A 12,500-nucleotide genomic window follows, 5' to 3' on the forward strand; every position below is an offset into this window, starting at 1 on the left:
GAGAAGTGAGGGACCGCAAGGCCCGAGCTGATTGCTACATGTATGACCAGAGTAACCAGCGACATGTAATCACATAGCCGGACTTGTTTTGAAACAGTATTTTTACTTATTTACTTTATGGCTCTTGTGCCCTGTGGCGCCATTGTTAATTGCCAGGGTGTTCATTAGGCATCGAAGATCACAGAATTCTCTGGCTACTACTCAGAAGTGGCCGGCTACATTTTACTCATTCCCTGAGAGAGATTTGCTCTTTTATAATACATGTAATTCTCCTCTTACTTAAAACTATTCTCCTACTGCTAGAATTCTTAATGAAAACCTTGACTGTACATGTACAGCATACAGGACATTCTGATGCACTATTATAATACTGATCATGATGATGTCTTTTTCAGGAACATGACAGCTACACTTTATGCTGTTACAGCACAAGGAAATTGGTCAACATCCAAACTGTACCTTTATAGTACATGACGAAATACTAGATTTCAATTGTATAATTTAGCAGTCTGAACATTAGAACTTTAACTGTTTATTAGAAGTTTACAAAGACATTGTTTGTGTTGCTTTACCTGCTACAAATCTGAATACCTTTGCGGGTAATTTATTTGATATGTTTAATATAAATTATATGATTTGTGTATAAACCACATTGTAATACAAATTTATTAAATTCAGAGTAGTAACTTGAAATTTGCTCCATAGTCGTCTTGTTTAACATGAACAAATCCAGCATAAAAAACTTACAAGCTTTCATTTCCCCCCACCCCAATTTTTACTATTGCAACCCTCCATCCTTACAGAATCATTGAAATTTCATAGTGTTTTATGGACTTATAAATCGTACCGTGCTTGACCAGAACATAGTCAAACCTTAAGTACAGTATCTTTGGATATAAAATATCTAGCATGGACTCTCTGAAAGGAAAGGTATACCAAAATACTTTTATGACATGATATGTTTTTCAGTGGGTCATGTAGCAGCTGCCGCAAGATCCTTAGGTAACAATGCTAAAACAAAAGTGACGATTGAAATCTATTGTGTCGAGTATCCAATGAAAAGAGATGTTATGAACAACTGCTAAATTACCATTTTCAGTTGCACAAAAATAATGTTAACACACTCACATTGCAGATTTTCTTTTATACTAAGCTGTGCAGGTTTTCAGTTTGTGTGTGTTCAGATTATTTAAAACTTCATAAGAACAAAAATCATCGGTGGTTTGAAAGTCATCCACAGAAATGGTTTAATTAAAAGCTTGGTCCCCTTTCACCCTTGATAATTATTTTGTCAAGTTTCTTTGAATAATTAATAGAACAATTCTGGCATCAATTTATAACCAGTCGGATACTTTTACTCACTTGCGAATGTTTTACTGTCCAACTTGTGAAAAATCAGGATACTTTCTAGTAACCAGAAGAATGATGAGCAAAAAAGAAGACTCGTACATTTACAGTTATATTACATTACAAAGCATTCAATTTTTAGTATGTACAACTCGCAAAGTCACATAAGGTTTCTTAAGTTGACCGCAGACCAGTTTATCATTTTTTTTCATTGATTTTTCATTTTATTTTTTTTCATTGATTCCTTGGACTGTCAAAGAATTGTACTTGGCCTATGGCCTCAGCCATTTTAGCAGTTCTCAGAATTTTTCTCATCCAGTTATTTCCAACTTAGACAGCATGTAATCCCACTGCAGATTCAAACATGGCATGTTTGTCTATGCACATTTGAAGTTTAATAGGTACAGTGTAGCCTGTCATGAACTTTTGTAAGCACAAAATATTTTCAACTCAAGTTTGTTATTCGTTACATTTTACAATTCAGTGCATTTGTCTGAATACAAATACCGGAAATATCCAAGCTATGGAAAACAGGCTTTTGCTTTTACGATAGGTTTTTCCTTCTTGAATGTTTGCGCTTTGATGAAATTAACTACATGTACTGCAATACTGCAATTACCCACCACTTGAATAAGAACCCCAGTGTGATTTGCGTACATGTAATAAATTTAAAAGTTTAACCCTTTCAACCCTGAGATCAGCATGCATATTCTCTGCATGTTCTCCATACATTAATTTTTCTATTATTCTGATGATGAGAATGTTTAACAATCAAGACATCTATAACTTGCTGATCTTTTCCTATATTCTCATAACCCTTGTGTTTGATTAAGCAGTGATATTAATACCATTCATTGGAAATTTCCCTTTTCGGATGCTGAAATGTAGGGCTGAGTGCACAATCAGCCTAACTGACTTTTTAAAGCTATTTTCATGCAAATACACTGTAAGCTGGATTTTGCCTGTGGCCATTGAGTTGATAGGAAACCATTGCCCTTTGTTTTTTGGCTAGCTTATCTTTAGTTTTTCAAAATTTCCTTGAGAACCTAGAACTCTACAACCTTCAGGTCATGTTGTTGAATGTGCTGTTAAATATTGGATGTAGATGTCAAAATAAACCTCATTTCAAGTTGAGGCATGATTTCCTGTCAAGAGCAAGCCCAAAATGAATTCACATTAAGAGATGGTAAAGGTTATTATTGATTTTTAGTTTTCCTAGGCATTGTATAGTACACTAAACTTTGGAAATCCCAAGTCCCAAATTTAAGAATACCCCACTAACATTGCAGCTTGCTTGGAAGTGGGCAAACAACAAGAACATTTTCTTCTTCATCAATCTCAAGTGCTGGGGTGAATTGTCCATAGATTCTTTGAACAGGTATGAAGCTTGCATCTCCTTCTGGTTCAAAAAGATCCTTGCACCAGACTTCAACTGGAGCTCCTAAGAAGTGTCGGGAGGGATGCGCTTGAAACCAACGCACTGATGCAAGTATGCATGGCACATACTGCCCACTTACTTTCACATTTTGTTTCATAAAATAATCAACAACTCCAGGCCTCAAATCACCTCCAGAGCTGTCAACTGTTCCCCCAAGTTTACACCATCTCGCTAAGATAAATGCAGATCTGTCACTTCTAGACTTGCAAGATCCCAGCAAGTCTCCATTAAATGTGCAAGCTGTAAACCTTTCAAAGTAAGGTGTTACTGAATCTTCTTCTGCTCCATTGAAAATCGCACTGTAGCATTTCTTTAGATGAACAAGGCTACCAGCATCTAAATTATCTCTAAAAGAAGATCCACAGCATTTGTACAGAGAATCAGCACAGGACCATTCATGACCTTTTTGCACTGGACCAATGGAGAGGCAACTAGCACGAATAACTTGTGAAAATGTGCAAGCCTGTTCAGCCAATGAATGGTCTTCAGACTTCCTGACTGTTTAGAGGCCAGTCTTGTTAGCAGTGGCTTAAAACTTTCTTCAAAAGCAGTTGGAAGTGAAATGTCTTTCATAAATTGATTTGCAGTAAATTTCCTCATTAGCTGTATTTCAACTGCCCGTTGATTTGTGCCAAAGTCTCCAAGGATACCATTGTAACGTTCAAAGCTGAACAGCCAAAATGCATATACTGGTCCATAATCCAGAACACAATTAAGAAGATGAGTGTGCAAATGCATATTTGGTGTAACTTTGTCCTTTCCATTCAACTCTTCGAAACGCTTGCAAAACTTGTAGGTGTGAATGAGCTAGCATTGCTTTGGCTTCTGTTAAACCTGTTGAGCATAAGTATGTGCAAACCAAGACAAAATCACGCCACAATTCCAAGTCACGCTTGGGTAAAATGTTCCACAGTGCATACACAGAAAATAGAACAGTGAATGACTTCCACTGGTCAGCAGTAAAGCCTCCGTAACTGTTTCTTATTTTCTTTGGCATTCTTCCAATGGTGGCTGGGACTTTAATCCTGTCTAACTTTTCCTGCATTTGAATGAGGTCATTCTTTTCTAGTAATGGCCTATCAGAATCAAGCCAAATGTTCCTCATGATGTGCTTTGCTGTACCTGTGAACAAGTTGTGCATAGGATCGATAACATGATGCCGCACACAGTCGAAGTACGGCAGCTGCATCAATTCACTATACCTAGTACCATACTTCTGCTCCAAGTCTGAGCAATCACCTGCAGAGGTCTGGGGTGCTTACCATTTACAAAAACCATCCGGTTGAAATTTTCAGGCATAAACATTAAACACTTAAATGCGACGTTGCGGGAGAGGGAATCGCAAAAAAGTCTATCCACGTCAGCTACAGAGACTTAAAAGAGCAGAAAAATAGCATCACCAGAAATCAAAGCCCAAATTATCTGAAGCTTTCCAAACGGAATGGCGTGAACCATTTGATCTTCCAACTGGAATTTCCGGTTTTTTCATGTAAATGGTACGTACCCCTGGTTTAGAATATCTTGCGCTTGCTGTCGGTGCTCATGGTTACTTCTTGGAGGGGAGGCATCAAATCCACAAAAATCTATCTTTGTACTCACTGTTCCTGGAAAAAAACTTTTTACACTTGGAACAGCCACTGTTAGAGGCATGGCCTGTGAAACCACAAACCTTCCGAGCTGCTGGGACATCACAGCCCACACAAAGAAGTGCTGCACGGAATATCTGTGCTGTGGAAGACTCGTGTGCTTTAAAACTTAAGCCATTTTCCCACAAGGCATTCAACTCAGCAACAAGGGGCTTTAAATAAGTGCTGATGTTCAGTTTGGGTTCATGTGGTCCAGGAATGACCCCTACCAAAAACACATTCTCGGGTTTGAACCTTTCAGTCCTTGACAAATTCATCAGTACCATGTACAATGCCCCAACACTGTATAGAGAGTGCTTGAATGGCTGGAACCAATCAACATTCAATATAAATGCATAATTTCTGGGTGCTGCATGAAAAGGTTTTCCATAGGCATACTGCCATTCCTTCCAGATGCCTCCATCAAATATGTCTGCCAGATATCCTTCTGGAATATCCCTATTCACATTTTAAAAGCAAAGCCAATTCACATTTTAAAGCAAAGCCAGGCCTTTGAAGAAAGTACTTTAGATTTTCAGTGATACTATTATAGCAGTACACTTTAAATAGGCAAAGTTTTGTTTCACCAGACTTCAATGAAACATCTTTCAGAAGTGGCTCCCAACAGGCAGTTCTGCGAAAACGTTGCCGATGGTGTGGAAACTGGATGAAACAGCATCTCTTTGAAACCTTTGTTCTGTGATGTGTCTCATAGCAATCATCAAAGTTGTATAAACTGTTACACTTAGGGCACACAACATACTTTATAAACTTGTCTTGATCAACTCCAAGGTGTTTGCGAAGCAAATGGACTGACCTTGGAAACAAAACAGCAAAACTTTTTCCACTAATGGAAAAATAGTTCCCATGGAATCAAATAGTGCCCGTAAAAATGCAATCATACAGGATCATACAACTGTAAATACACAGTTCGTGAAAAGGATAAAATCAATGTTACAAAAAAACAATTTACCAAAGTTGCTTTGTGAAAAAGTGTCACATCACAGACGAAAACTTAAGCTTCAACTGTATATGTGACCCTCCATATGATTTCAGGGACAAAGGCTGACACAACATGCTTAGCATTTCCAAAGACACACTTTATGCCCATATATGATGTTTAAAACAATGAATCACACACTACTTTTTGTTTCGGTCAAGTTAGCACACTTGGTCTTTGTTTTGGTTGAGCGCGATGGATGTCATGCTTAGCATGCAAGTTGACACAGAATAGCAGTCTAAAAATAATAAAATGAAATGTAGCTAAAATTGTGACCTCCTCCTCATTAAAAAAGTAATTGAAGAGTCTGATTTAAATCCTCGAAACTTGTTTGTGGCCAAATGTTTCAGCTTTGTTTTCCTGATTAGGAAGTTGATAAGTAAAGCTTCTGTTTAGTTCTGGTTGACCTAACATGCGTGGTGCACACTAACACACTAGTGTGCTGTGTCCTCTCGCATGCTAGGTTTTGTTTCCAAGGTTAACACACTTTTTGTGTTTGCCTGCTCACGCTCATGTGTGTTATATAAAACAAAGGTATAAGCTCATCAAAGTGTGCTCTAGCTATATGGCATGCTCAGCATGCATGTTATGGCCAGTTTCTTTTGTTTTCAAGTGGAAGCATGTTGTGAGCATGCTATCACCTTTGTCACACAAGGCGACAAGTCCTTGCGGCATGACGCAGGGACAGGTCTCAGCAACAAGTCGCTTTGTGTCACTTGGGGTATCTTTATGAAAATCGATGAGTAAAAGTACATTGTAGCACTGTCACAGCGTGTGTAATCACAGAGCCATTTCTCACAGAGACCTGTTGCAGCGACTTGTTGTCTAGTGTGTTCTGACCTTAAAGGCTGGTGTACACAAACTACATGTATGCAAGCATAAGCACAAGCAACATACTGAAATGCAGTAAGTTAGTACCTATTGTTAGAATAAAAGACACTAACAACAAGTCAGTGCATCTGCTCATGTTGCATGTCAACCAGGCCTATTTTTGGAGGAAAAAAAAGTTGAATCACCGGCATTTGACTTAGGAATTCAATGATGCTTAGAGTAAAAAAATTTAACTCGTGTAAAATGTTTAGAAATAAGAAAATTTGCGTTTAAAGCCATGTTGTTGTTTTGCTTGGTCACTATTTTTATGAACAAGACGGATTGACTTGACAAGTAGGGGTAACAAAAGAAACATAAAGGGCCACTCAGCTCTTACCTTGTGTCGATCCCGTCTGTGTATGTGCCTCGCTGTTGACATCTTTGTCCGTGCCGGTGTCCGCATTCTCTTCTGGCTCACTTCTTTCAAACAAAATCAGACCGTGAATCTGTTTGCATTAAGCAATCGTCTTCGTCTGAAGACTCCTTTTGATGCTATTCACCTTCTTGTGTATTGAAATAGATATCAAAATGCCTTTGACACATTGTAACAGACACATTCTCTCTACAATGTGGGCAAAACCGCCGCTTAGTTGGAGCCATGTTGAAATGAAATCTGATCTCTCCAAATTGAGCCTTGGATTCAACTCATCAGCAGTTGATCTTGCAAATTAAACAATGAACAGATAACTAATAAATAGCCAATGGAAGGCCATGTTGGAAAAAGCTTTAACTTTGCATTGGTTCAAACTGACTGGGTTGACAGATAAAAGGATTGTGTGGCACTGTTTGAATTCACGTGGGTCACAAGTTCGTCCTTTCTCTCGTTTGCCTCGTTGTTCGCAAGTCAACTTCAGTTACATACGTTTAATACATTGAAAATGGGGCGACTGCCGCCAAATAAGCCTCGTAGGCATCGCAAGCAGAATCCCAAAGCAAATCAGACGTCCAGGAGCCAATCAAGTAATACAAAACGAGCTGTAGGCCGCTTTTATTACTCGAATTCCTTGGCGGAGAGTGATCATGAAGAGCGAGAAATAGACAGAGCATCCACATCATCTACTACTGGAACGCCACATGAGAATCGCCGTGATATGGATAGGGATGTAGAATCGACATTAACTATAACTACTCCTCCTCCTAGCACCAGTACAAGCTCTTCGAATTCCACACCAGTCGCTAGAATATCGAGAGCTCCAGGGCGCAATAACGCAAATCGTTGCCTGCAGCAATTAAATCTGGCTTTGATGCGGGACAGTGGCAAAACTGGCGACCTTGTAGCCTAACTAGCAGCCTTTTTTGAAAGCCAGTGTCAAAGCCAGAAGGATTTTAATAATCGGATGGAGCATCGCGTGTTGGAGGAACTTAGCAAAGAGCAGGAAAATACAGCAGCACCCCCACCAAAACGCCTGTCGAAAGAGCTAACAGTAAGTCAGTTTGTAATTTTGACGGTACCACCCCCTAATTACTACTTTCTTGCGCCCTGAAGGAAAGCTTGTGCAGTTATTTTTTGTATCTAGCAATAGCACACGCTGTTAAAGTGACAAAGTTTTCATGGACTTGAGCGAGTGGTGGTCATATTTAAAGGGGCACTGTCACGTTATTTTGGTGTCATTTTAAATTTCTGAAATATATTCCTGCATCAATGGAAACCCAAAATAATGATGTAGTTTTGTTGCCTAGGACTATATCACTACACGGAAACAGTGAAAAATTCTAGAGCCATTCCTTGAAAATATTGGCAAAAATTCATTATGCTTTGCTCTCAAAGCCATCATTCGTTTGATATGTTCCAGATAGTCCATCAGAAGCAATTCAGTGACGAGTAAAGGTACCAGGTATTTATTTAAGCGACGAATGGAGCTGAAAACAGCAAAACCTCCACGACAGTGCTCCTTTAATAACAGTGTTCCACTGTTAACATTGTAAACGACATTGGTTTTGAATTGTAGTAATAAGTATGCAAAGGGGACTGCAAAAGTGTGTGTAACAGTGTTTGTATTATTGCCTTGTGTATTTTAAGTGTTTTATGTCTGTTTCAGGCCAATGCGAGGGAGGTGTACAAAAGCTTGACAGGGGCAGATGGTGAAAAACTTGCATGGGATGTTTCTAAAAGGTACATGATACATAAACAAGCAAATTTTGATAAACTGTTGGTAAGATCAGTATTTGGCTCTACAAAATTAAATAATTCTATCAAATGTTGTTTTTTGTAATGCGTAATGCTGGGATCGTAATTTTCTTTATTTTGTGAGAGATGACATTTGCCTGACCTTCAAGCTGAGTGAACACAAATTATTTTACTTAAAATATCATGGAACCAAATTGCAGGCAGTAGTTTTCATGAAAAGAATTCAGCAGTTTTACTTAACCATTTAAATATTGTGAGATTTTAATTTAATGCATATTGTGATCAATGGCCTTTGTCCAATCCTGAAACGTTATGGACCATGCTGAGTGACTACAATTAATATTCTTGAACCAAATTGCAAGCAGTAATTTTCACGAAAATAATTCAGCAGTTTTATTTACACTGCAAACATTTTAATTGTGAGATCTTAATTTGGTGCATATTGTGAGTGATGGCCTTTGCCCGATCTTTAAACTTTATGGACCATGCTGAGTGACCACAATTAATATTCTTGCGCCAAATAAATTGCAAACAGTAGTTTGCACGAAAATAATTCAGCAGTTTTAATTGTGAGATCTTAATTTGGTGCATATTGTGAGTGATGGCCTTTGCCCGATCTTTGAACTTTATGGACCATGCTGAGTGACCACAATTAATACAGTGTACTATTCAACCAATTTGCAGGCAGTAGTTTTCACAAAAATAAATTCAGCAGCTTTACTTAACATTGTACATGTTAATTTTGAGATCTAACATACAGGTAGGATAGTGCTTGTGATCAGCTTTAACATACACAAAACTGGATCAAAAGTGTATAATACTGTGTTTATAAACAGACAGTAACTTAAACTCAAGCTCTTAAAATTGTAATATTACTGTCCTTTGTTATTTTCAGCTTTGCTGATCCAATTAACAAAAGTGTCAACGATGCACTTCTTAATGGTGATCGTAGTACAGACCCTGAGACACCTACAAACACTGTCAAGGGTATGTTCTAAGTTAGTTGTGTTTTATTTAGAATACTTTGTGTATTTAACGCCCTGCTGTGTGTACTCATCGTTTGCTTTATTTAGTAACATTTCAATGTTAAAATCTTACCACAGAATTGGCCAAAAACTGTAAATTGCTAATGAATTAATGCCTGTAAGCTATGCATGAGTACAGTAGGAGGTCAAACTTGAACAAGAAAATTCTCCAAAACTAAATATCCAGAATTATGAAAGTAACTTGTTTTGTTGACATTTTAATGAGCTTTTTACAATCTACACACATCGCAGTTGATCTAAATGTCTATTGACTATTCGATGAGAACTTTTTTAGGTTTTTTTCCAGAATCAGACAGTTCAAGTGTATGACTGTATAAAAGAACGCAGTGCAACCAGTGCAACTGGTCAGCAGTTGAAATGGGGGAACTTTTCTTACATGAAGTACTTACCAGATAGTATATTTTGCTTTTTATTTGATGATTGGCTACTGAGTGAGCAAGATTTTCTTGCTATGACAGGGCACTATGAAAATTTTTCTCGGCTTGACATGTCATATCCGACTTAGTGTTGATGTTGGTTTAGGGACGGATGTGTAATAAATATTAATTTTTTGTGCACTTTTAAACAAACATGCTTGATTTTAGTCAAATTCTGTCTGTCAGAAAAGAGTTAAAAGCAGGAAACAACAATGTTGTCCATGTGGGTTTAATTTTTTAGTGTACTGTATTTAACATCAGTTTCTTTTTTTTTTTTTCATTTAGCTGCAATGCGGGTTCACTTTAAGACAAAGAAATGGCAACACAAAGTTGTTGCAAACAATAAACAAAATGAATTCCTCAAGGAGCAGCGGAAGAGAAGTCGAAAAAACATGGTAAGTATCAAGCGCACAAAAAGTTTATGTACATCAATACATGTACAGTGGATCACCAATTATTCAGAGCCTCATTAGTTCATGTTTGGTTTGAGCTGTAAGATTATTGCTGCAACCTTGTACCATAGGTTACTCTTGTGTTGATTGTTAATGTATTCTCTTTGTTCTTTCTTTAGAAACGTACAAACTGCAAGAAGGCTCTGAGGGAGTCAACAAGCATAAATGAGGCTGATAAGGAAAAATTCAGAAGTGTCTTAACAGCTGATTACATGTCATCTGAGGAATCCTTGTCTGAACCGGATTCACAAGATGCAGGTGATACTTCCGGTTCAGACCAGGATGTACCAAAGAAAAAAAAAAATTGTGTGTACGGCCACTTCCTTGGCGCAGTGTTGAAGTGAATACTTTAATGGTCCGCCTTGATCGAAAACTCATCAGGAAAAGAACCCCAAGAAGCAGTTGGATAAGCATGGAGCGAAAAGTAGGGCCTCCTTCAACACGGGAAGCACCAGAAGATGCTCCAGAGTTTGCTCTTCTAGCTCTTCATTAGGGAGTTTAAGGAACCACAACAGCAATGACAAACAACAAGGTTTAAATTTGCAAAACAATGACCCGCATGTGAATTTTTCAAATTTTGTGTTAATCCCCGGCAATTAATAGAAACCATGGATTCATACTTCCGGCCCTGAATGGAGATGTTTTGATGCGTGACTTGGTTTGACTACATGTAGGGGTCGTGGTTTGTCAGGAAATTATATCTTCCCTCAAGTTTTGAAGATAATTTTGGCTAACAGCCTATAAGGTGATTATTTGATTAAGGAATACGCAGAAAAGATGATTTTCTGTGCAATATTTACAAATTGCTAATTCCTCGTGACTGGGTTCCTTTGAAGTGTTTCCACAGGTAGCCCAAGCTCACGATTTGTGTTGACCTTTGTAACATAAACAGTGATGTGTGTCACATGCATGGCAAAATTATAAGGATTTGTATGGGGAAAAACTGTTTCAAATTTGAAGGCAAAATTAGGAATGATTTTTCAATAAAATTTCCTCACCTGAATTTGAGAGAAACCGATGGAACAGAAACTCCACAAATCGACCTAGAAACTAGACAGGACGCAAAAGGAACTGTACAGGAATTCAGGTGAGGAAATATAATTGATAATTCCTATTTCTGCCTTCAAATTTGAAACAATTTTTCCCCATACAAATCCTTATAATTTTGCCATGGATGTTGATGCTCAAATTACTTGTGCATGACATGCATCACTGTTTATGTTACAAGGTCAACACAAATTGCGAGCTTGGGCTACCTGTGGTGTTTACCATTTAACCTAAGTGAGCATGTTCAAATAGTTGCAGAAAATGCTTAACCACTCCACAGAAGGTCACTGGAATGAAGGTGTCTGAAATGCTACATTTTTGTAGGAAATGGCTGAAACTGAATTGGAACTTCTAGGCTTGGGAAGAGGGTGCAAAACCAAAATAAAAATCTTTGGCGCAGGAAGAATAGATAATATTTCTGCGCCCCCACCCCAATAAAGCCAATCTATTTCACATGTGTTCAGTGGTTCTGCAATTTCAGGCGTTTATTTGAGGGTAGGATTTATTACGTCATTTACAGTACCTGATTCAGATGGTGGAAAGATTATTGTAAAATTTAATAAATCATTGCGTTTACGCTGGTGTCCAAAGAAAACTATATGTAAATGATTGTTAACTGTGCCAGTGCTTTTTCAAGTAAAACAGTAATTTTTCGTTTCAGTAGTCATTTGAAGATCAGAATACATTAACTTTCCTCAAATACTCAGTGAATAATTGTAAAGGATAATAAACATGTGAAATATAAATTATTATTGACAATTAATAATTATCTGTGACTTTAAAATATACTTTTTTTGCAGTTTTATTTTAGAATGTTTTATATAAGTTCATAATATAATTTGTGGACATTGATGTGGACTTTTAATTAGAGATTTTTCTTTTATATGCACAGAAACATGATCATGTTTTATAGTTTTTATAGCATTAAAGGAATTGAAGTCATTTGATGCCTGGTAATTCTGTTGTTCCTGTAATGTAGAACTAGTCATTTAAAGTTCCAAACACATGTGATCTCTGCAAAACTGTGTTGAACTGAGTGCAGTTACTGTGAAAACCTTGAAAAAAGTGGTATTCAAATTTGGTAATGCGAGTAAAAATCTGGAATAAATGAAATTTTGAGCAAATGGGCTA

General features: G+C 37.5%; 1 protein-coding gene and 1 pseudogene across 1 annotated transcript; one reads left to right on the top strand and one right to left on the bottom strand.

Annotated features, from left to right (window-relative positions):
- Window positions 1-2,624: 2,624 nt before the first annotated feature.
- Window positions 2,625-5,312, bottom strand: LOC138011611 (uncharacterized; annotated as a pseudogene).
- Window positions 5,313-7,617: 2,305 nt separating this feature from the next.
- LOC138009827 (uncharacterized) lies at window positions 7,618-10,666 on the top strand. The gene is made up of 5 exons (XM_068856823.1): window positions 7,618-7,704; window positions 8,320-8,393; window positions 9,304-9,395; window positions 10,156-10,265; window positions 10,442-10,666. The coding sequence occupies exons 1-5, from the start codon at window positions 7,618-7,620 to the stop codon at window positions 10,664-10,666; spliced, it is 588 nt and encodes a 195-aa protein (XP_068712924.1).
- Window positions 10,667-12,500: the final 1,834 nt, after the last annotated feature.

Source organism: Montipora foliosa, chromosome 7, assembly GCF_036669935.1.
Source record: "Montipora foliosa isolate CH-2021 chromosome 7, ASM3666993v2, whole genome shotgun sequence".
NCBI lineage: Eukaryota > Metazoa > Cnidaria > Anthozoa > Scleractinia > Acroporidae > Montipora > Montipora foliosa.